Source organism: Rhynchophorus ferrugineus, unplaced genomic scaffold (assembly GCF_030347505.1).
Source record: "Rhynchophorus ferrugineus isolate W39M unplaced genomic scaffold, kcgeb_rfMv2 rfM3, whole genome shotgun sequence".
In the NCBI taxonomy this organism is placed as follows: Eukaryota; Metazoa; Arthropoda; class Insecta; order Coleoptera; family Curculionidae; genus Rhynchophorus; species Rhynchophorus ferrugineus.
This window is the reverse complement of record NW_027472582.1, coordinates 24629474-24653093: the sequence shown is the minus strand read 5'-3', so window position 1 is coordinate 24653093 and position 23620 is coordinate 24629474. Positions and strand designations below refer to the sequence as shown.

The 23620-nt window shown below is 31.7% G+C and overlaps 1 protein-coding gene across 1 annotated transcript in view; it reads right to left on the bottom strand.

Moving 5' to 3' along the window:
- LOC143193639 (uncharacterized) overlaps window positions 1-23620 on the bottom strand; it is a 191176-nt gene that overhangs the window by 127709 nt on the left and 39847 nt on the right. The window contains exon 3 of the mRNA XM_076399967.1: window positions 21788-21959. Coding sequence (XP_076256082.1) covers window positions 21788-21959 — 172 coding nt within the window. The remainder of the gene's footprint in view (window positions 1-21787; window positions 21960-23620) is intronic.

Below are 23620 nucleotides of genomic sequence, written 5' to 3'. Positions count from 1 at the left end.
GCTTGGGTTCCGCATAGACTACCAATAAACATTTTAATATACCAAAATTCCATTTAGGAAACACTGCTGAAACGAAATGAAATAGAACCATATTTGAAAATAATTACTATAAGCGATGAAAAGTGAATTACCTACAACAAAAATGTGGAAAAAATATCATAGTTAAAGCCCAGAGAACCTTCACAAGCATTTGTAAATACAACATTGGCGTTCAAGAAGATTATTCTAAATGGTAACGTACAAGGAATAATTCATCAGAAGCTGACTCCAGACCACGATCAATAGCTAATTGAATGGGATCTTACCTTGCACGATACTTTTTTTTTAATTTTAACATTTTTTGCATTTTTAACAATAAATATTGCTGATCAGTATACATGCAAGCACCTATACTTTCTAATGCATAAACCAATACGCAACAATATTGTAATTAATGCACGAAATACGATGTAAAATTCCGCGGTATACCTTTTAGGGGCTTTTTCCACTTCATTTGAATATATGATGTTTCATATCAATATCCTGAAACAATCAATATCCTTTTCGCGAGAATTGACAGTTTAGTTTTCGATAATTTTTATACTTACTAATTTTTTTCAGCAACAGTTATTGTTTTCTTCTATCTCCTATCGTCAAATTTGTGTAAACCAAAGCTGAAACTGTTGAAATTATATTTCCATCCGCATCGGCCTAGATCATATCTGCCGTCACTTAAGTGACAGCAATGTATTAACCTTAATGGGATAATATATTTTAATTACATAAATAATATAGTTTATTTAACAAAAGCATTAAATGAAAGTATTTTCATATTTTATTTTTATTAATCGTCCAAGCAATCTTCCGATGAAAATATAAAACTCAAACTTGCTTTTAATAATTTATTGCCTGTTTTTAGTTCGTGTATCGGCTTAAGGCATATAAAGTACCAGAGACTTTATTTTATAAGTAGACTATAAAGCATTCCAGCTATATCGATTTCTCCATATATCCGTCATAGCATGTAAACACGACAAAAATACAACTTTGACAATAATATGCAGGAATAACCAAATAACCGTAAGAAGTAAAATTTATACCGATAAGATCCCCTACTTTCCTTTCATGCAAAAGAATATACATATTCGATAGAAGGCATATATCAAAACGAATTTCGATACGTATAGGAATGGTAGATAATATTGCATTACGATACCTTCATTCAAAGCTGCTCTTTTATATCAAATGTTAACAATATAAGAGAAACAATTGTTGCAGACATTTTATTACTACCTTAAGTTTTTTATTTTCTTTTTTTATGGCATTTTGATCCACTATTAGCGAAACATAACACCCATTATTGCGTTTTTTACATTTTCAAGTTAAATTTAATCACGCAATTTTCAATCATACCAATTCCTTAATTAGTCATATTATAAATCATCGCTAATTATCAAAATACCATCGATGCCCTTCTATAAACATCTCAAATTAATTACGAATAAGGGGGAAACGGATGCCGTTTTAGAAAAGCTTCTCAATTTCTCAATACCCTCATCGACAAATTGAATCAAACCAAGAGGCTTTCGCCACCGTTATATAATTATTTCAATACCATACTATAGTATATTGCACCAGCTTGCAATAGCAATAATACTACGAGATTATTACTTCGCCTTATTATAGCATAGGGAGAATATCTATATTTAATGTAAATTTATGCTATAACAACTAAAATATGCGAATGTCACATTAATCTTATTATTACTTAGTATTCGTATATTAGATATTATTCTTTGAGTGGTTTCGTTTAATGCTTTATATATTATCGTAGATAAGTTATAAAATGTACAGAGTTAAAAATATTTTATTTAACGGAAATAAATGAAAACTTATTGGAAAGTCCAAACAAGCTCTACTGGCATCTTAATACTCTTCTAATATAAACGAAACCTCCATTTGTAGACATCAAATAAATTTCCACAAGAAATGTTACGCACTGCGCGTCCATCAACTTAAGAATGGAATTGTTGCTGTGTCGAAGCAACAATTCCATTCAGTCATGTACCTAGGTCGCCCATTCGACCTAGGGTTCGGTTGGTATAGCAAATCTGTTATTTTCTATGACCTGCCTTTTAGCAGACTTTTTTGTTATTCTGAAAAAATTGATAAAAAGGAATTTCGCATGTTGATAAAATATTGCTTTTTGAAAGGAAAAATTACAGTTGAAGTAAAAACTTGGCTTAATGCCGAGTTTCCGGACACTGTCCCAGGAAAAGAACAGGAAAGAACACAACCATCAAGGACGCAGTGGATGCCCAAAAGAGGTTATTACCGACGAAAACATTTTAAAAATCTACAAAATGATTTTGAATGGCCGTAAATTGAAATTTAAAGAAATAGCAGACACTCTAAAGATATCAACTGAACGTGTACATCACATAATTCACGAATATTTGGGTATGAGAAAGCTCTGTGCAAAGTGGGTGCCGCGCGAACTCACTTTTGACCAAAATGAACGCCGAGTTGATGATTCGAAGCAGTGTTTGAAGATGATCAATCGTAATAAACCCGAGTTTTTGCATCGACATGTGACAATGGATGAAACATGGCTCTATCATTTCACTCCGAAGTCCAATTGACAGTCATCCGAGTGGAGTGCACACGATGAACCCGCTTCAAAACGTGGGAAAACAAAATAGTCGACTGGTAAGATTATGGCGTCTGTATTTTGGGATGCGCATGGAATAATTTTCATTGACTACCTTGAAAAAGAACGGACAATCAACAGCGACTATTATATAGCGTTATTGAACCATCGTGTCACAAATCAGTGAAAACGATGGCAAAAATCCATGAACTGGACTTCCTCAGTGACTATTTCCTGTTCTCAGATCTCAAAAGATTGCTCGCTGAGAAGAAATTTTCTTCGAATGAAGAGGTGATCGCCGAAACTGAGGCCTATTTTGAAGCAAATGAAAAATCGACTACAAAAATGATATCAAAAAGTTGAAGGGTTGCTATAATCAGTGTATCACTCTTGAAGGGAATTATGTTGAATCAAAAAAAAATTTGCCAAAAAAATGTGTTTTACTGTGGTAGGCCGGGGACTTTTCAATTCACTAATTGAAATTGACCATTTCAGTTCAACCGACCTGATTCTCTATGAAAACAAAATGTTACAAATTTCATGTTTCCTCACTGGTTCATCCGAATGATTATATGAAAATGTTTACTTAAACATATAATATTAATATTTGATTAAAAAAATATTAATAAATATCGACTATTGCAGATGTTGCAAGTACATTGGGCTAAACAAAAACTGTATTAAATTAACGAATCGACAAAAACATTTAATATATGTATTCAATAAGTTACAAAACAAAATATTATTTAATAACCTATTTACCATTTACCTATTACCTATCTAACATTTTGTTGCCAGAATATGGCATGTTGTACTCTCCATAACCAAATGGCTTTTTACACATTATGAATTACTTAATTAATAATATATGTATTATTAATTTGCAAACAGTTATAGTTAATAAACAAGTATATAAATTATATAAATATTTTCTTAGATATATAAGCGCGGTAGCAATACTCAAGGTGTGGCGTAACGCAGCAAAATTTATTTTGATAATTAGTACACAATGAAGCATCGAGGAATAGGAATGCGTAAAGTCAAAGAAGAAACCAAATTATTGGAGATGAAATACGAAGCCTAACTGTTTTTTTATAGAAATTGAGAAGCCCTGCAGCTATAAAATGTCAAAACAGCGTTCACAGTTTGAAAAGGATCAATCTCTGAGAACTTGCGTAATAGTGTGCGCGTTAAATCGGTGTAATACGAACGAACAGAATTATTAATTATCGCTGACTATCTTACAAATAAATTATGGCTGGTACATGCAATCATTTTCAATATAGAATTATAGTTTTGAATTATTAAGCACTTAAAAAAACAACATTTTAAAAACTAATTTTCAAAAGCAGTAAAAATAAAAATTGTTTGTTTTTCCATTAAATACACTGTCAATGTATAAATAATTAAGATCTTTTGCTGAACAGAATGTCAGTTCTTTCATCTAAACCTAAAAATCCCCAAGCCGGATTATCTAATACACTTTATCGCTTCAACAGTTTTTAGATTCTTAATTGGATTCCGTAATGACGTCGCCTTAATATCCCCATCAGCGTTACGATGTCAATTCACGAAAACCGTCTTCACTTAACTTTATCCCGACTATTAAAATACCCACAACCATTTTACTAATACGGAACCATACACAATTACGTAGAAGTCCTCGTAACCGTGTTCCTTAACTAGCATCACAATACCCGCTATACCGTTTTAGGTAAACATTATTAAAAGTAGAAAATATACCGAACTATAACCAACTTCACGCAACGAATAAATTAACAGGCCCCTTCGTTTTGAATATTTTATAACGAAACTAACCCAAAGCGAACGGTTAACTTTTGCTTCTCTCTGCAATTTTCGTGCCAAAGTGTTTTGGAATGTTTTCATCTATTTAAATTATATCTAGCATAAAATGTGGTTAATGGCATGCCCGAATATCAAACGAGAGGGGACATTTTAATTTTGCTAGAATGATAGTTTATGGAACATTTCCATCGTCATGTATATTTACGGCCTACTACATACCGTTAAATCGTTTTAAGTGTAAAACTTACTGCTGTGTATAGGATTTAACAAGATTATTACATATGAAGTAATTTACCCCACTTAAACGACCAGTCAGACACTAACAGTTTTCAAAGCTTAAAATCTGTCATGCGAGTATCATCCATTTTTCATCGTCAAGATTCTCAGATTTTAATAAATATTTCCCGGTAGCTTTCTAGATTATATTACTTTTTAACCGACTTCGAAAAGGGAGGAGCTTCTATGTTCAGCTGTATATATTTTTTTAATGTATGTTCGCCGATTTCTCCGTCAATTGGGCACCGATTTTCAATTTTTTTTTATTCGAAAAAGTACACTTCCCATTGGAACCAAATAAGGATCTATTAGTTCACGTACAAAATTTTCACATATTTTTTATCTGAAATAATCAAACATTTATGTATAATATTATTGCTAAGCTGATGTAACCAAAAATCGGAAGTCGTTTAGTGCAAAAGCCATTCAGTTTGTTTTTTAAGCACTAAATAGAGCGTATAAGACTTCGTAGAAATATTGTAGATAACTGCTTCTATGGTGTATTGGTTAAAGCGTGTAGCTCCCACACGGAGGTCGCGGGTTCGATTCGTGGCCAGGACAATAAATTTTTGTTGTTGTTTAGTAAGAACATTAGTCAAATCACCTAGGCTAGGTAGCGCATCCCGGCGCCCGAAGCGCTCCTTATTTTCAATCAATGTTTCTTTATTCCTATTTTTTCTCATACGGGCACCACCTTTACTTGACCTAGCCTAAATAAGGAACTCACTAAAAGGCAAAAAATAATCAAACTTTGATTATTAACACAAAAAAGCATTTTAAAATAAAATATGTACATAATAATCGTTGTAATAACTAAATAAAAATATACAAAAACCTTATTTAACCTATCTACTACACGTATTTTATATTCTTAGCTAATAATGCAATCTATTTATCTATTTACAATATTATTTTAACTACTACCAACGGACCACTTTGAACTCAATGCTTATTTTTTTGTTAAAAATATTTTACTTCAATTGATTACATATTACATTAGATATACTTAGTACAGTTTTAGTTTACCTATTAATGTATTTCCACTGTTCTGTTGTACTTGCATTAATACACAAAGAAAGCGAATATAGGAGTAATACATCAGTACGTATTTCCCAAATTAAAATAAAACTGAAATAATTATAGCTTAATTAAGCTAAAGTTAAGACTTTCAATCTTCTTATTTCCTACATGTAGTCCAGTAGCTGTATTAATTCCATGTTACTGTGATTTAGTAACATTATTTCATGTTTTAAGGTAAAATACTGGATAACTTCGTAAGTCAATTTGATTTCGAGGTCATCGTACACTTTTTCGTTGGTTAGCATTGGTAATTAGTCGTTGAACTTTATTTTGGCAGAGTTGGATTACTAGTTGGTTTGATGTTTTAGTACAACCGCATATTAGTACCCCATAGATCCAAATTGGCTTTATGACTGACTGAAAACAATATCTTTGATTTTAGGAGATAATTCAGTCAAGTTTTAACAAATCTGCTTTTTGTCTAACTAATGGTGTTTCCAATTTAACCTACCATCGAGATGGATCGTGAGTTAATTATATGTTTCTGCTTGAAGAATCAGGCAACCATCAAGTAATATAATTGGATTTTTGTGATTTCGGCACAACACAAAATTATCATAGACAGAGAGCTATTAAGATGTATTTTTCATTCTCTAGTCGTTGACTCTACTTATTGATCTTATTATTTAAGGTGTCAGAGAGATAATTCAGTGAAATCATTTATTATATTTATGAAATTCTAATATTTATTTCCCAAAATACGGTTTTTATAATATTTGCATATCTATAGTTTTATGGCAATATATTGTCTCTCTCTTACAGATTGTCGGTCAGTGTTTGATCATCTATCGTTTCAGTTGGCTGGCCTCTAGTTTAGTTGGAAAAGGAGAAAATGCAATTCACGCCATAGTTAAATTTAGTTCTACTTACTATTCGCAAGTTTTTAAACCAGTAAGATAGCTCCGTTTTATCAAAGTTAATTCGGGTATTTTATTTTAAATGTAAGAAAAATTATATTAATAATTATACGTAGTTTCGTATATTATTGATATCCTTCAGGACGATTAATATTAACATTAGTGAAGTAGTGTCTGATTATTATTTTATGAATTCAAGGTAGATACGAGGGTCATGCCTTATTTATTGACTCTATTTAAGTAACGTTCCGCATATCATTTTATGAATTACACCAAGTAGTTCGACACTTACTGACTACAATCCCAAGACACTAAACTGGAGAACTCCACCAGAAATGAGGCTGCCCCTTCATGGAAGACAATAAATTCCCTGTGAAAAAGATAAGACTTCACTTATATTACATGCTTACATGTATTTTGATCAGCTATATTTATGGATGAAAATGCACATTGACTAATAAAAAATTTTTAAACAATTTAACCTTTCACTTTTCGATTCGAATTCTATTGTTTTGACATTTCTTTCCATAAACTAACAGTTTTAAATTTAGTTTTATCTAGTTACTCCGTCAGTATCTTCGATTTTCAATACTTTTTAAAAGTAAAAAAAAAAGATTTTCCGAAACCTACTGCAGAAGCCCATCGAACAATATTAGAAAATTATGGTCAGGCTGCTCCATTATATCCCAATTGCCGGTTTTGGGTTCAGCGATTTAAAGGTGGCAATTTTGATGTTATTGAATGTTATTGTTAAAGGACTTTCTGAGATGTTGGTAGTTGATCAATTAACGATATCCATACATTTATATACGATAGGAAATATTCAATTGAAAGGAAAATAGCTGCCAAGACTTTATTTACACTAAACTTATTAATTATAATGATATACGGGTATACGCCATTAGTGACGACAACCTTCACAATATAATATTGACACCAACTTTGCGATCTTATGGCCGATTATTTAAATGTTTTATGGCGTTCTATGACGTGTTGTGACTAACGATAAAAAGTAGTAAATAGAAATACCAAACCATATCAAATGTTCAAGGCTATGAAGTCTTGCTGTGTATATGAAGGGATTTTGGTAATTTAACATCAAGATGTATTGTATTACGAACTACTGAGATCGAATAAAACTGTTACAGGAAATGTCTACTGACGTTCGATCAAGTTGAGCGATGTGTGGTTAGAGAAAAGAACAGTAATAGCGAGTAATAGGCAGAAAGCTTACGTGAACCCTCTACGGCACGTTGCAAAATTAGAGAAGGAACTGTTGCATCTCGAACGGAAAGCTCTGCCCCATCCAGTGTAGTTATCAGACATAGCACATTCAAGCTAAAACTTATTCATATCGATGCAACATGGCTTATCTAGAGAACAGTTTAGAAAATGCGGGAAAAAAGTTTTATGTAATAATAAGGCATAATTATACTACCAATTTTTGTCATTCTCTTAACTTTAACTTCCTCAAATATAAATGCTCTATTAACACATTAAGTTAACTACTTAATATGATGCCAAGATAGTTTGCAAACAAGCTGTAAAAATTTAATTAAGAATAAATTAATAAGAATTAAGAATATCTTATATATCAATTTTTTTATTATATATTATATATATATATATATATATATATATATCTAATAACTCTTTTTAGGTGTCATCAGAAATGGTATATAATAGTAAATGACGCATATATTTTATTCAGGCGCATTAAATGTGGTTATTACCTATAAAAGTCAATATGACAGACAATAATTTATAATAAATAGCTGGTTAGACCATTTATTAAACATATTACAAATGTCATAGCTCATAGAGTAATGCTTTTATTACTGTTATTTCGCTTAAAATGCATAAACATTTCAATAAGCCCATACATTTCCAGTTATTAAATTACAGCTATACGGAGATCTACTCTAGTAATGGGTAAGTTAATATATTTGATATACAATGAACGTATGTATATTGTTATTTTTATATACTTATATTTTTGCTTATTTAAGATTTTATGAAGTAAATTGTTACCAAAATTATAAAATTTAATCCAATTTAATTATATGATAAAGCTTAAACTATGATATTATAATAACTATTATATTATATATAGGGAGTCACTCGCATCCTATATCAGCCATGTTTTTCTGCGGCATCCACTTAGGCTGATTAATAATAATTGCCGTATATCCGTATTTTTACAGATCCACAGAACATTCAAATATAAAAGTAATTCTACTTGTTTAAAATGAAGTTATTCATTACATGGTAATATTATACAGTAATTATTTCTTTCCTTTTCTTTTTTAAAGTGAGTACGTGAAGGAATATATACATCTCCGTCTCGCTTATACTACCGTTGGAAAAAATTAGCACTTTTAAAATAAACTTATCCAAGCAATTATCTCCGTCCTTTGCTCCCTCACAATTTATACAGGAAAGAATTCTTAAATCTTCGTCTGACATCACGAATGGAAAAAACTATAGAACCGTGCATTTGACTGAAAATAGTAATAACTATTTACAGTAATAACTATTTTTTTTAACTATCGACTATTTTCAGTCGATAGTTAAAAAAACCCTTTTAAAAGGACAATACTTTGAAATCAAATTAAGTTTTTAATTATAAATAATTGTTCTCTCTAAAAAATATTAGAACTGAACAAAATACCTAAAATTTCACATTTTTCAAGGGTTGTTTCTATGTTGTCGTTCAGATTGCTCTTTTCTGACCAAATACATGAGAAAATACCTTCAAGGAGATTTTCACGCCTAAGTTTAGAGGAAACGGACGCGATAATACTTGATACAACGTTTAACCTCGAGACCCGTGACTGTCTGTAGAACATCTTGGTTCGATACATCTTAGATAGATATAAGCCAGTTTGGCATAAAAATATCATAACAGCAGATAAACACAAGTATTGATGTTTTATCAATAAATGCTACTGACTGAAAGCATGAAGAATGAAGAGTTCCTAATTAGGAAAGCAGAGAATAAGCGAGACCGGGAGTGTCTAACTGGTTTTGTTCAAAACCTATCTACTTTTCTCAATATTGAAATATTGCACCCTATTTATCAAAAGTCACATGACAGTTGTAATATAAGCCAAATTATGTTACTATTGTACACATAATCAATCACTAACACGAACAACTGAACAAAAACGAGGACCAATATTAGTCATTGCGATACCGCTATAAAATACACATTTAATTTACGTTATGATTAATCTGTATATCTGCCTTAATTATATTCCGGATATGCAGCGCCCGCCTGAAATGGGGCCTTTAATCTTACTTATACAATATTATTACACTGGTTGTTGTTTTATTAGAGTTGATCGTTTTAAGTGTACGTAGGGTAGCTTACAGTGCCTCTACACTGTTCTGAATTATTAAATTCAGGGTTGAGCCTTTCGGGGTCGTTTTAGAGCAAGATAGACCCTTAAAAGCCGTTTTTGTGCGATAAAAAATCGAAACAGGATTAATTCAAGACACAATGCCGATATAATATACAAAGTTTTATATAAGACGATTATTCTGACCTAATAATAAAAACAACACGACTAAAACATTTATAATACCAATGTATAAGTCAAGAATATTGGATTAAATTATTCCACTGAAATCGATAAGCTTATTGGTTCCGTTTTTTCGCTAAAAACACATAATTTACATGGACAGTTAATATATAATTATTCACAATATTTCATTCTATACATTTCGTCCATCTCTCAATCAATTTATGGATGATATTCAGAATATTCCGTTTAATAAAAAGCATTGAAACAAAAAATATTTCAAAAAATATAAAAAGACAGAAAGGAACATCATTTCAACTCATATCACTGAAATCAGTATCATAAGAATTATAGAAGGGATAATTATATATTTATTCCTATTCAGTTCTTGATTCTATACAGTTTGTCCATTTACCAATCAATTTATTTTATTTACCAAACCAAACTAAACCGTTTATCGAGATATTTTTGATCCAACTTGAAATTAAATGGCCAAATTGCAGCTTTGCAAGCGAATACCCCACAGATATGAAAAGGTTATAGTCGGATGCAGTTCAATATTCTCTTTTTTGAGACTTCAACATTATGTAGGCTATATTGTGTTAGACAGCTCATTGTCATGCTGCAAAATCACTTTTTCATATATTTGAATACATTGTGGACGGTTTTCTATAAATGCTCATTTGAAATCGATTATTTGTTGTCGGTAGCGATTAATATTAACTGTTTATCTAGGCTTTAACAGTTTATAATATACTACACCAATCGAAGTTAGTTGGGCTTGAAATGGATAGCAGTCTTCGCCAAGTGATAACCGCGATTTTTTTCGCTCTGGATTTTCGAAATCGATATATTTTTCATCGCCCATTATTATTCAGAAATTGATTCCCTTAATGCCTTTGAAGCAACATTTCATTGCCCGTTCTTTGATTTTCTAATTGTCTCTCATTAAATTCATGTCGCAATCATCTTCCCATCTCTTGAATCTGTTTTTATAGTTCACAAATAGCAACTCGGCTTACATTCAATTTATCTGCCAATTCGCCCTTTTCAAACGTTTTTTGGCCTATCGGGACGTTTATTGTATTGAACATTAAAATGACATCATTTGAATTTTTTAAAATCTCTACCAGTAAACGAATTTCTTTCGGCGGCTTTATTATTTGCTCATTTTTAGGCATAAAATTCGATATTTTCAAAATGCTATTAATCTATAACGCTGTTAATTTGGCGAAATTTAACTTTGTTGTTAAAGTTTTAAATAGTTTTTTTTTAACTTAAACCTTAAACCTTACTCACATTTATTTTTTGCGTATTTATTGAAATAAAATGCCAAGTTTTGGAAAACGAACAGGAAGTATTAAAAGCAAACAAAATGACATCATTTGGAACAACATAAATTATTCAGAATGAGGATGGGTTAATGGGTAACAAGTTAACACACGCTGTATATACAGCCATATCGAAAACACATAGAAATTATGATAACTTTGGCGGCATTTTTGCAAAACCATAACGAATTGGTCAAGTTGTTCAAGAACATTTTCATTAAATTGCAAAACGATTACTACATTATTATCATGTAGTATGTTCCAAATATTAATACAATTGGAATTGATATGGCTGGAGCCTTTTGAACGTCGAAATATATGTATACAACTCAGGATAATCGTTCTTACGATGCTTTGATATTTACTGATATTTTGAAAAGGGAAACATGGATATTATTTAAACATTAAACAATTAAATCCAATGATTCACATTATTATGTTTTTCTCTTTTTATTTATAACTTATTTATATATTCTCATGAGTCCGCTAGTTTGTTATAAAAACTCACTGTTAATATTGACAACATTTTCTATATTTATAATTAATGCCTTACTTAAATTAAACAGTCAAAACATGCTAAATTATTAAAACATAATTATGTCATTATTAAAGCAAATCAATATAAACAATCGCATTTAAGATATCGAATAATGTTTTCAGAAAGTTATTACTATTGCCAATAACCTTTTTTATATAACCTAACTTCTCCCAATACCACCTGGTCACATTTATCAGACAAAAACCCGTGCATTCGCCTCGACCACTCATCGCAGCAAAAAATCGAAACGATGGCGTCGCGACGCTGGCGCCAACACTTGTTGCTGCTCCCGATCGCTAAAATCATTTTGCACTCTTTTGTTTTCGTAACGATTCTGGATCGACAGTGCGCTATATTTGTCCAGCAATTATACTAAAAAAGCAACGTCAGAATTTTGTAAATTATGAAACAACGAACGTATGGTCTATTCAAAGTTTTTTTAGTAATGCGTAATGGATATTTGTGACGTCGAAACATTGCAATGTTGTCGCATCAACTCTGAGTTTTGGTTCAGTTTGTCTTTGACATACAAGATAATTCTAATCTAAATAAAATAATTCATTAAGAATGTTATCAAATATAATTTATTTTAACGTTATAGTTTATCTAAAAACTACAGTTAATTATACAGCCACAATAATTTATAGGTAAGAGTTAAAACCTCTTATCACTATTGCTTTCAAGAATTTTGCATACGTCTGACAGCTGGTCGCCGATCGATTGTCAGATGTACGCTAAATTATTCGAAATATTAGTTATAATTGCTACAGGTTATAAATCGGCAAACATTATTTTAGCCCTTTGATTAGTAATACATTTTAAGTCGCTCCGTAATAAATCATTCCACTTTGTTTGAAAATGCCGAAAATAATTTCAGAAGATATTCAAAGTCATAAATTGATTGCGGCTTTTATATGTTATTTCGAAAAAGAATGAGATAATGGAGGCTCCTTTTTGCCGGTAAATTCCGTTAGAGAGGTAATTCCCTACAATTTTATTGAGAATAATTTTAGCGGGTTGCTGTCGCGCTAAATATTAGTGTGGGTACTGTGAATAACGTCGCTTAAAAATGAAGAATAATACGTTGAATTCACCCAATAAAACTCGTCTACATACAAAGTGGGTGACGAATCTTGACCATCCTGTTATTGGCTCTATTCGAGACCAAATATACGAAATGTATAAGAATAGTAAGTACGCAAACTATTTTATAGATATAAACATAATTTAATAAAATTATTTTAGAGAAAATTGTCTGTTTGTAAAGTATACATAAAAGAATTAGGGACATCCATCTCTTTTAGGCATGTAAGATATCCTTTCATACACTCTTACAGGGCGTAAGGTTTAAATGGTGTAAAGATAACCCTCGGAGAAGTTTAATGGGACTTCCAGACATTACCCTAAAAATAATTTAATTTTTAAAGGCATAAAATAAGACCAAGGAAAATAAACTATTTGAATTTGTGTATCTTGATGAAACTTCAATATTTCAAAATGGTTCATTGTGGCACTCTTGGCAAGACAGTAACTAAAAAAGTGTAAAGACAAAAATAATTGATGGAAAAAGGTAAAAGTTACAATAGCATTCGATTAAGTTTAGTTGGTCATTATAGTTATTAATAATTAATTGCAGATATATTGCTGGTCGAGAAGGATATTCCATCAAAAACTGTTTGGATATGTGGAAATAAGCATTGTCAACCATAACACCTTCGGTTGGGATGAACCCGATAAGACATACAGAGGAAGTAAGTGATAAATGGTGGAATCCTAAATATGATTTAGACAGATTAGAAATTAACAGTTTAGTGATTGAATTGAACAGTGAGTCGGAAAGTGAAAATGACTGAAGGAAACTTTCAGGATATTTGATAATGCTCTGCAATGCTGGAAATTCACGAGAAAGAGTGATGAGAGTGGAAACAACTAAAGATATGCACATAATTAATTGAATATAACTCTAGAAAATAGTATTGTACGTCGTGAAAGATTTGTGTGCACAGATATGATTATAGTTGTTGAAAATGAAGCAAGAGCATTAGGTTAGAACATATGAGGAGAGAATGAATACTAACTGTTTTGTAGATATGGTAAAGGCATTAGACAGAATTCAGTGATTAATTTTATGAAGAATGGTGTACACAGATAGTAGCAGAAGAAATATAATATATAGTGATACCAAGATGACTTGACACACCATCGAAGAAAACAACTAAACTAAACATAAAAAGGTAAATTTGAGGAGGATACCACTACATAAAAAAACGCGCCTAGAAACTCTACCTCATGGATAGTATGGAAAAGACTTCAACGTAAACAAAACAAATCTAACCCACAAACTATTATACCTGTGTTCTTAATTGTTTAATTAATCTTAATAGTTTTAAGTCCTACGATAATATATGTATTAGATGTACTATAATGTTAAAATAAATCATATTTGATAACATTTTTGTTCAATTATCTTATTTAGATTAGAATTTGCTTGTATGTCAAAGTCAAACTGAACTAACACTTAGAGTTGATGCCGCAACATTGCAATGTTTCGACACAAATATTCATGACGCATTACTGAAAAAACTTTTAATAGACAATATATGTATCGTAATAATATTGATTAAAATTATATAATATATTACTGTGATTAAAAAATAATAATTTGAAATAGAACACAGACGGGCTTAAAAGTAATAGATCCTTGAACATTTCCTCCAATCTTCGAACTCGTTCTTAAATTCAATGCATGGTATAATCTATATATTAATCGGCTTAGGGAAAAATTTTTCCTTAAGGAAAACCGGAGTGTTGCTTGAAATTTGACACGTTTAAAGCTTATACGTAAGAAGAGTTTTAGGTCTAAGATTTTCTTATAATATGCCCTACAAATAAGTAACTTCCAATAAAGCGAGACAGTCCCAAATCAATCAATCAGGAATTGTCGTCAGATTGGTGACACATAGTATATAAACAAATATTTTAGACTCTATTTTCATTGCCCCTGGCCGACCCGCTGCTCGCTGCCAGCACCAATTCAAATACGATAGATTATTCGCCGTTTCTTTTTTTATATATATATTTTAAAGTCTCCTTTTACCAACTATGAGTTTATCTAGACTGGGCCTAAAGTGTAACGTGGGATCCGAGCCACGGTCCCCAGCATCAAGCCTACCGACTGGCGAGTGACCAACTTTAGAAATCATCCCAGAAGACATCCGGTCTTATCCAGCCTGGTTACTGGCGTGACTGGGATCATTTTCCTTGTCGGATTTTACACTCTTGCCTAGAACCTTCACAAATTTTAAACAATAACAAACATAAATTTACGACCATGAAATCGTCTGTGTTTTATTTACAGAGTATTTAAATTTTGACGAGCAGTTTTCTGCAGATTGATAATATAAACAATATCAATCCATTTTTAATTCTAATAATTTCAATTAATTTGATACCTGGTTAACTCAGAATAGATAAGAAAATATCTTGCTTAAGAACTAGTAGTTAAGGGCTTAGACTTAGGCTAGGGGGATATAATATATTAGAGGTAATTGTAATATTTATTAAGATTTTTCTGTATTTTGTTGGTAATAACTTCTAATCCATTTCAGGTTAAATTAGTAAATACATTTCGTAATAAAGCCGTAACTAAATATTGCAGGTAATAACCATATTAATTTGTGTACCAAGAATTAACATGAAAGATTTAAAAGATTTAATTTCTCATTTGTTAATCAGAAAAGTAATCATATACTTATATTTGGTTCTCTGAAATTGTCGCTGTTCTGTTGGAAGTAATTGGATAATTTTACTCATGATACTTTTGTTATAATGTTCAATAATGTAGTAATTTATACTTATTAATAATTTTTTGATTATGAAACTAAATGGAAGTTAGATTTAATTAAATGTCATTTTCAAAACATTACTGGGTATTAGTTCTTGAGACAGTTTGCGTGTATTTTAATATACAGACATTTGTTACTATACTCAATGTTATATATCAAATATATATTTGATCTTATATTGAAATTATTGGTAGATCAATAATAACTTATACTTTTTAGGTTATACTATTCAGCCTATTATGGGAGAAGTATGATTAACTTTACAAATTGTGGTCGTCATTATTGAAAATGCTAAGTAGCAATGTAAACTACCTAATATATCAAATTGTACTCGCTTCGGTGGTATGTATACTAATACTGGCCTCTGCGCAATTCGAAACAATGTACTCAAAGCCAATTTAAATTTTAAGCGATAGCGAAAATCTCAATAGGTCTAACTAAGGGGTACAGATATTCAATGTAATGACAATTGTGTTATTGATGAAACAAAGGCTATATTAAGAAACCAACATTTACATAAAACTACATTATCGGCAATATGATCCAAATAGCTTCAGCTGTTACAACGAAAATTAGACATCACGAATAATCCAATGATTTCTTTCACACTGCGTTGTAATGACAAAACATTTATTTTGATTAGGTAATGGTTGATTTTTGTGATTTTCGTTTTTCTTGGTTTTCAAATATTTATATTTGCATTTGGAAATTTATATTATGAAAAATGTTGAATACTGATTAAGACTACCGCCCACTAATATCAAAACAAAATTATAATATATAATATATTAAATATTACCTATAATTTATGCAGCACTGACCGTATAACACAACATCGATTCGATAGCGCAAAAATCATCATGTGATATGATAAAATCAAATATGATATAAGTATATGCCTGCGGCAATTTCTAAACATATTATAAAAGAATAAAGTTAAAATATGAAGCGACTGTTTATGGTATAACATATTTTATAAATATATTTTACATTAGTGTGCGAGAACTCTCTTTACATTCATTATTAACAAAGTCAAAGAGAAAACGACCTGGCTTAGGTTGTCGAAGTTAATCACATATGCAATCCAATCAAATATCATAGCTCACGTGTTTAATATACAGCCAGAGACAGAAAATGACAGTAGTGATATTGATATAACAGAACAACGATTGAATCAAAATGTTTAAAATAGCATTGGATTAATTAACCGACGAACTGTTTATGGGGTGGCCCCCCAACTTTCTGGCGACTCTCTAAAAGCTTCGTGGGGAAGACGCAAAACGTCATATTCCCCCTAAAGTCATCGGAGACAGGAACTTTCGCAGTCGCCGACCAAAATGGCCGAGCCCCTCGCTAAAACCTATGAGGCCCAAATGGAACGTCTCCCTCCTGCTACAAATACAAAATGCTGCTGAGAACGATGAAGTCATTAGGAAGGCTAACTCCGTTCATTCTCAAGTGCCTCCGAGTTATCTCTTAAACCATCTAGTTACTCCTAAAATAACACGTAAATGATCAGCAAGATTCGGAACAATGAGGGCCCGGATTTCGATAATATTTCAATTCAACTCAAAAATATTCCCTACAAGCAGCTCGCCGAACTAACTAATATCATCAACGCCCTTCTGATGCTGCATTCATCGCAGTTATACCCAAAAATGAGCTAAGTCATCACCATCTGATTACAGACCTAGCAGCCTACTAAGTTCCATTTCCAAGCTTGCTGAAAGAGCAATTATTTATGCTCTTAATGATTTTGCAAAAAGAAACAATATCATTCCAGATGAGCAATTCGGGTTCCGCGCCAAACACTCATCCGTTCATCAGGCGCATTTGTTGGCCACAAAAATCAGCTGTGCTTTTAACCGACGTGAAAGACTTGGAGCGGTCTTCTTGGACCTAACCAAAGCCTTTGAAAAGGTTTGGCACAAAGGCTTAGTGGCGAAATGCATCCGATTATGTCTACCCGATGACGTAACAGCTATTATCAAATGATTTCTGTCAGAACGATCATTCCAGGTGAAGATTTAAGATATTCTCTCTAGCCGAAAAACCATCGACGGAGGAGTTTCACAAGGTTTCCCCCTGGTACCCGCTTTATTTAATATTTTTCTTTCAGATATCCCTAGGAGATCACAAGTTGATGCAGATTTTTACGCAGACGACACTGCTTAGTTTAATTCTTCAAGAGTAGCACCGCACATCCAAAAACAACTCGATGAGACCATTCAATGGTTACATTTCTGAAGGTTGCAGCTCAACCCATAGAAATCCTAAGCCATCTTCTTCCACAAGAAGCGTTTCGCACCGAACATTTTTCGTCTTAAAGTCGAGAACGCCGAAATATCATGGTCAGAAGAAGCCACCTATCTCGGTCTTGTCTTCGATCGCAAGTTTAGGTGGAACTACCAGATTCAAAGGTACCTCCAGAAAGGTCAAGGTATTGTTAATTTGCTGTTCCCGCTTACCTTAGCAGGCGTCTTATCTCAATAAAATCTTTCCTGTGCAAGATGCTTGTTCGATAAGTCGTTCTATACGGATCAAGTTTCTATCTAAAATACGTCCCACCTAGCCAGTTGCAACGTCTTCAAGTCATTCTAAACAAAATTTTCAGAAAAAATCAATGCTCCCTGGTTCGTGAGGAATAAACAAATTCATAGGGAAACAGACGTCCCCCAAGTTCACCACTTTATATCCGAGCTCTACTCGAGATATTTCTCCACTTTTCGTCTCTCGGACAATAGATGTATTACCCAGCTGACTGATATTTTAGGCCTATAACTCATTCGGCTCTTCGTGACCTTATTCTATCACAGCCGACACTACCCCGTCGTTGTCTAACTCTAAATTGTCTCCACCTTCTCCGGCGAGCGATTAACTTATGTACCCCAAGCTGCGTGGTATGATAACGACGCCATGTCCTTGCCTGACCCTTGTGCCTCTTAACGGTGTTACCGGTTGTGGGCACCCTCCTTACTAACAATAAGAAGTATCAGTTAGGGTCATTAGATCCGCTGATAGGGTGGGGTTTAGTGGGTAGCCCACAGGCTGTCTCCACATAACCAGACCAACTCGCTTATTCCTGCGGGTCTCCCCGACTAGGTATCCGTAACAGAATTCCCCTTCCAAAAAGTTTCAGGCCCAAAAATGTTCATCGGGTCTTCTCGAACATATTAAATAAACCTACATCGAATATTAAAGTTATTAAAGATATATGATGATACCATGTTTCTTTCCCCAATATTCTAAAACTCTTTCTAGGAGATTAAAGTCATAAATTGACGTAAGGAAAACTTTTAACCGCTTTTCATTATGTTCGAGAGCATTGAAAGTTCATCAAGTGGCCTTGGAGAAAATCTATTTTAAATTTTAAAGTAGAAAACTCTTCGCCATTTTCAAAATGGGTTAACTAAGTAGCGGGCGCTGTCAGTCGGAAAAATCCCCCAAGCAAAATGTAGCTTATAAAATATATGTGATTTGAAAAGTTAGCCAATCAATTATATAATTTAATAGAACTTTGCGAAAAAAAATAATAGTTAGAAGTCATTTATTACAAATATAATAACTAATATTTAAATTAAAGACGACTCACTCATCACATAATTCAGTCTTAACATAAACACACACTCTCCTTTCCAACACCTAATCTTTGTAGTTAAGCCATATAAGTTGTGGATTATAACAAACATATTGTTGCATTAAATTAATCATTATAGCCATCAGATAATGTTGGAATCATAAGATTTAATATAAATTGAATAAGTAAAAAATAATTGATTACAAGAGTCTTTTACCATGAATATTCCAAATAATTTTTTTAAACTAACTAACTAAATATTATAGAAATAAATATGTAAAAAAATATATAATGGCATATATTATACTATATATATAAAAGCACATTAAAAAGAAATGAAAATAATTGAATTTGAAATTTAAATAACTATTGGATCATTGACAGAAATTGTTAATTGTTCAAATATAAGTAAATTCTGAAACCGATATGGACCTACATAATTTAGTTATGGACGTGTTCCGCTAAAAGCAATATAAAAATACATATACAGGCTTTTTCAGAAAAGAATCCCAAGAAGGTATTGTAGGTTCACCCTACACCTACCTAGAGACTATACAGGAATGATTTAAATAACCCAGACTTCCAGATATGATTGTTACTCGGGAAATCAAGAGAATCACAAAAGGATCTGAAAAGAGATTCCATTCTCTTCAAAAGAACCACACTATTGATCTTGTAGTGCAATGACGTGTATTTAATTAACATCAGTATTTAATAAAAACATCAGTGTTAATTAACATATGGAATGGAATCTCTTTTCAGATCCTTTTGTGATTCTCTTGATTTCCTGAGTAACAATCATATCTGAAAGTCTGGGTTATTTAAATCATTCCTGTATCTCCTAGATACATACCTGTATTGGATAAGCCATAGGGGCTTTTATTATTATTATAAATATTATAAATATTATATATATATATATATATATATATATATATATATACATATATATATATATATATATATATATATATATTTGTTATTATAAATTTTACAGTCAACTCTAAAATCTACCTCTTTCGAACAATAATATTTATCTTACCAGCCATATATGACCCAGAAACTTGGACACTGTATCAATATAATTCTTCAATAAATTACTTCTATTCATTCATATGAACTGTATTAACTGTGTAAATATAACAAATCACATTTAATAAAAACACCTTAAAAAATATGAAATGGAGTTTATTACTACATTACTTTTTATGCTACATTATTTATTTTGCAGCTATTTATTTAGCAGTCAAGCTCTCCAAATTTATCAGTGATTTACTACATTTTATCTTAATCGCATGCTGTTTAAGCATAATTTTTGTGAATAAGATCTTGACCGAAAACAAGGAAAGGTTTATTTAATATGGCGAATCCTCATCATTAATTTCAATGTTTGAAAAGTAGTTTACTGATTTCCGTTGTAGTAGTGCACTAATGGCTCTGATGTAACCTAAAAGAGATTGACACTTCAAATATAGTCGACAAAAGTCATGGAATGATATTGGACGATTGGAGAATCAAAGTACGTGACGACTGTGACGAGTATATCATATTTTATATGTATACTTGATATGGAAAAGCTGAACTTTTAGCGAAATATGAATACATTTAAAGGAACAATAAAGCAGTTCATTTCTAAGGATGAATATACACCAACAAAGGTCAAGCTGTATCTGTCAGCCAACAAAGTCGTGGAACAATTTTTGCCATACAAGTGATATCGTTCATATCGATTATCTTGTAAAGGGTAAAACGATCACGGGCCAATATTATTGGGAACTTTAGAGCGGATTTGAAATTGATTTAAAAATGGTCGCATTTAGCGAAGGAAAAAGTATTGTTCCATCAAGATAATGTATGTGTGTACATGGGTGTAGTCTCAATGACAAAATCTATATATTGGATTACAGATTGCTACCCCATCCACAACATTATTCAGACTTAGTCTGGTGGAGAGAATTGGTTCGAATGGAGAAGTCATCACTGAAGCGCACGCTTCTTTTGAGCCCATCGATAAAAAACTATTATTTAGAAAAAATTAAAAATTAAGAATATGCTGGACGAAATATATTGTGTTATATTGAGAAATAAAACCTATTTTGCTGGAAAAAATTTATCAATCTGCCTTCGTATTATAATATTATCAAGTCAAATCGAAACTGCACATTTAGGTCACCAAAAAAATTCGAATTTTCCTTTACGGTTCCACTATACATCAAATTTCATATCAGCGAATTAAATCACTCGCTGTTCACATGGCCATATTTCCCTGGGGTTAATCGTCAGCAGTAGTAATTTTATTATGACAGATTGCATGCAAATCCTACCTGGCACAAGTCGAGGCCCATTACACGTGATTCCACTGCCTTCGCCATATTTTACATGCAAAGGATCTGCACTACTGGACACCACTGCAATTTCGTCTAACTCGTGACAGCCTCCACCACCGCCCGATCCTGCAATACTACAACCGCCTACTAGACGACCTGCCGAGCTATCCTGAAAAATAAAATAAACAAATCTGTGAGATAAAAAGGGTATAAATTTGGCACTTGAATATCTGAAGGCTGAGAAATTACTATAGTTTATAAGTTAAAAGTTAATTATATTCAAAGTGTCGTTAATTGTTACCTACTTGGAAGAATTTTTAATGTTTTATAGTATCGCTTTTACCACTACGCCAATCAAGCCCACTATTCTTTTATTGTTCGGGCTCGGCACCGACTTGATCAGTTGATAGTAGTTAAAATAATATTGTATATAGATAAATAAGTTTAGGTAGATATTAAGCTAAATTATATGTATATAGTAGAAAATAAAATACGTATAGTAGATAGGTTAAATAAGATTTTTGTTTACATATTTTATTTAAAAAGTTTGATTATTTCTTAATTTTTAGGGAGTTCCTTACTTATTTTTTGAAGTCGGTTCAATTATTTGTAAAAAATATTTTATGTAATTACGATTATACAGATATTTTGTAGAATAGTGGCTCGCCAGTTGGTAGACTTATTATCGAAAATATTGATTTATAGGCCGTACTAAGCAGTCAGTCCAAATAAGCCCTACTTGCTAAGAAGGAGACTCTAATATAAATAAATATGGCTTCGAAAGAATAAAATAACGCAATATTTACTTTTAAGACATTAATTATTCTATCAATTGTCGAAAAAATATTTATGAAAATTATACAAATGTGACTAGGCCTTGTTTCAGCTGTATAATCTGGCCCTCATTTTATGTTTCCTCAAGAGTTTTACCGCAAAAGATGTAGTTTCTGAACTCTTTCTCAGCATAGTACTTTATCAATTCCTCGGTCGACCTAATGTTACACTAGCGTTGTGCTCACTGATGGGAATGCCCCATTCTTCATAATATAGTTCGAATTGTAGGGTCATATAATTTCAGAGCTAATCAAAAACCCAAAGTAATTACTGTGACATTGTTTAATGTTAAAGACCTTCATATAAGATGATTCAAGCTAACTCTACATTTTTCTTTCTGTGATCATGTTAGATCATGTTAGACAATCGGCTCACAGTTAAGAAAAATTCTAATTCAACAAAACTCTACAGAGAAAATAGTTAAAAATTAAACTTTTTGAAACAACAATCAATAAAGACATACTGCTGTAGAATATAATCATAATAGTAAATTATAAAGAACTGTTAGTATGGAGATCTTTTCTAAAGGACTGTTTCTCAAAATATAAAACATATAATAAATTAACAGAAAAGGTAATAATAATAGTGCAGAGACTGATACCAAAGATGTAGAATATTATAATATATTATCAAATATTGATATATTATTTATCATATATTCACATACACCATCACTCATCTGGCCTCGATAATATTACAGAGTTATCTCTTTTCATTTGATACATCGTATATTAATAAAACTATATATGTATATATATATATGTATATATATGTATATATATATATATATATATATATATATATATATATATATATATATATATATACTCCACATACGACCATGTCTCAGCAGGATTCGAACCCGCGATTATCGCAACAGACCGTCCTATCGTCTTTACCATTGCGCGAAACCAAGCCGTCACAGTAATATGTTTAAATAATAAAACAACAGTGCCGACAAGTGTTAATAATATATTTTGAAGTTACATCTGTCTT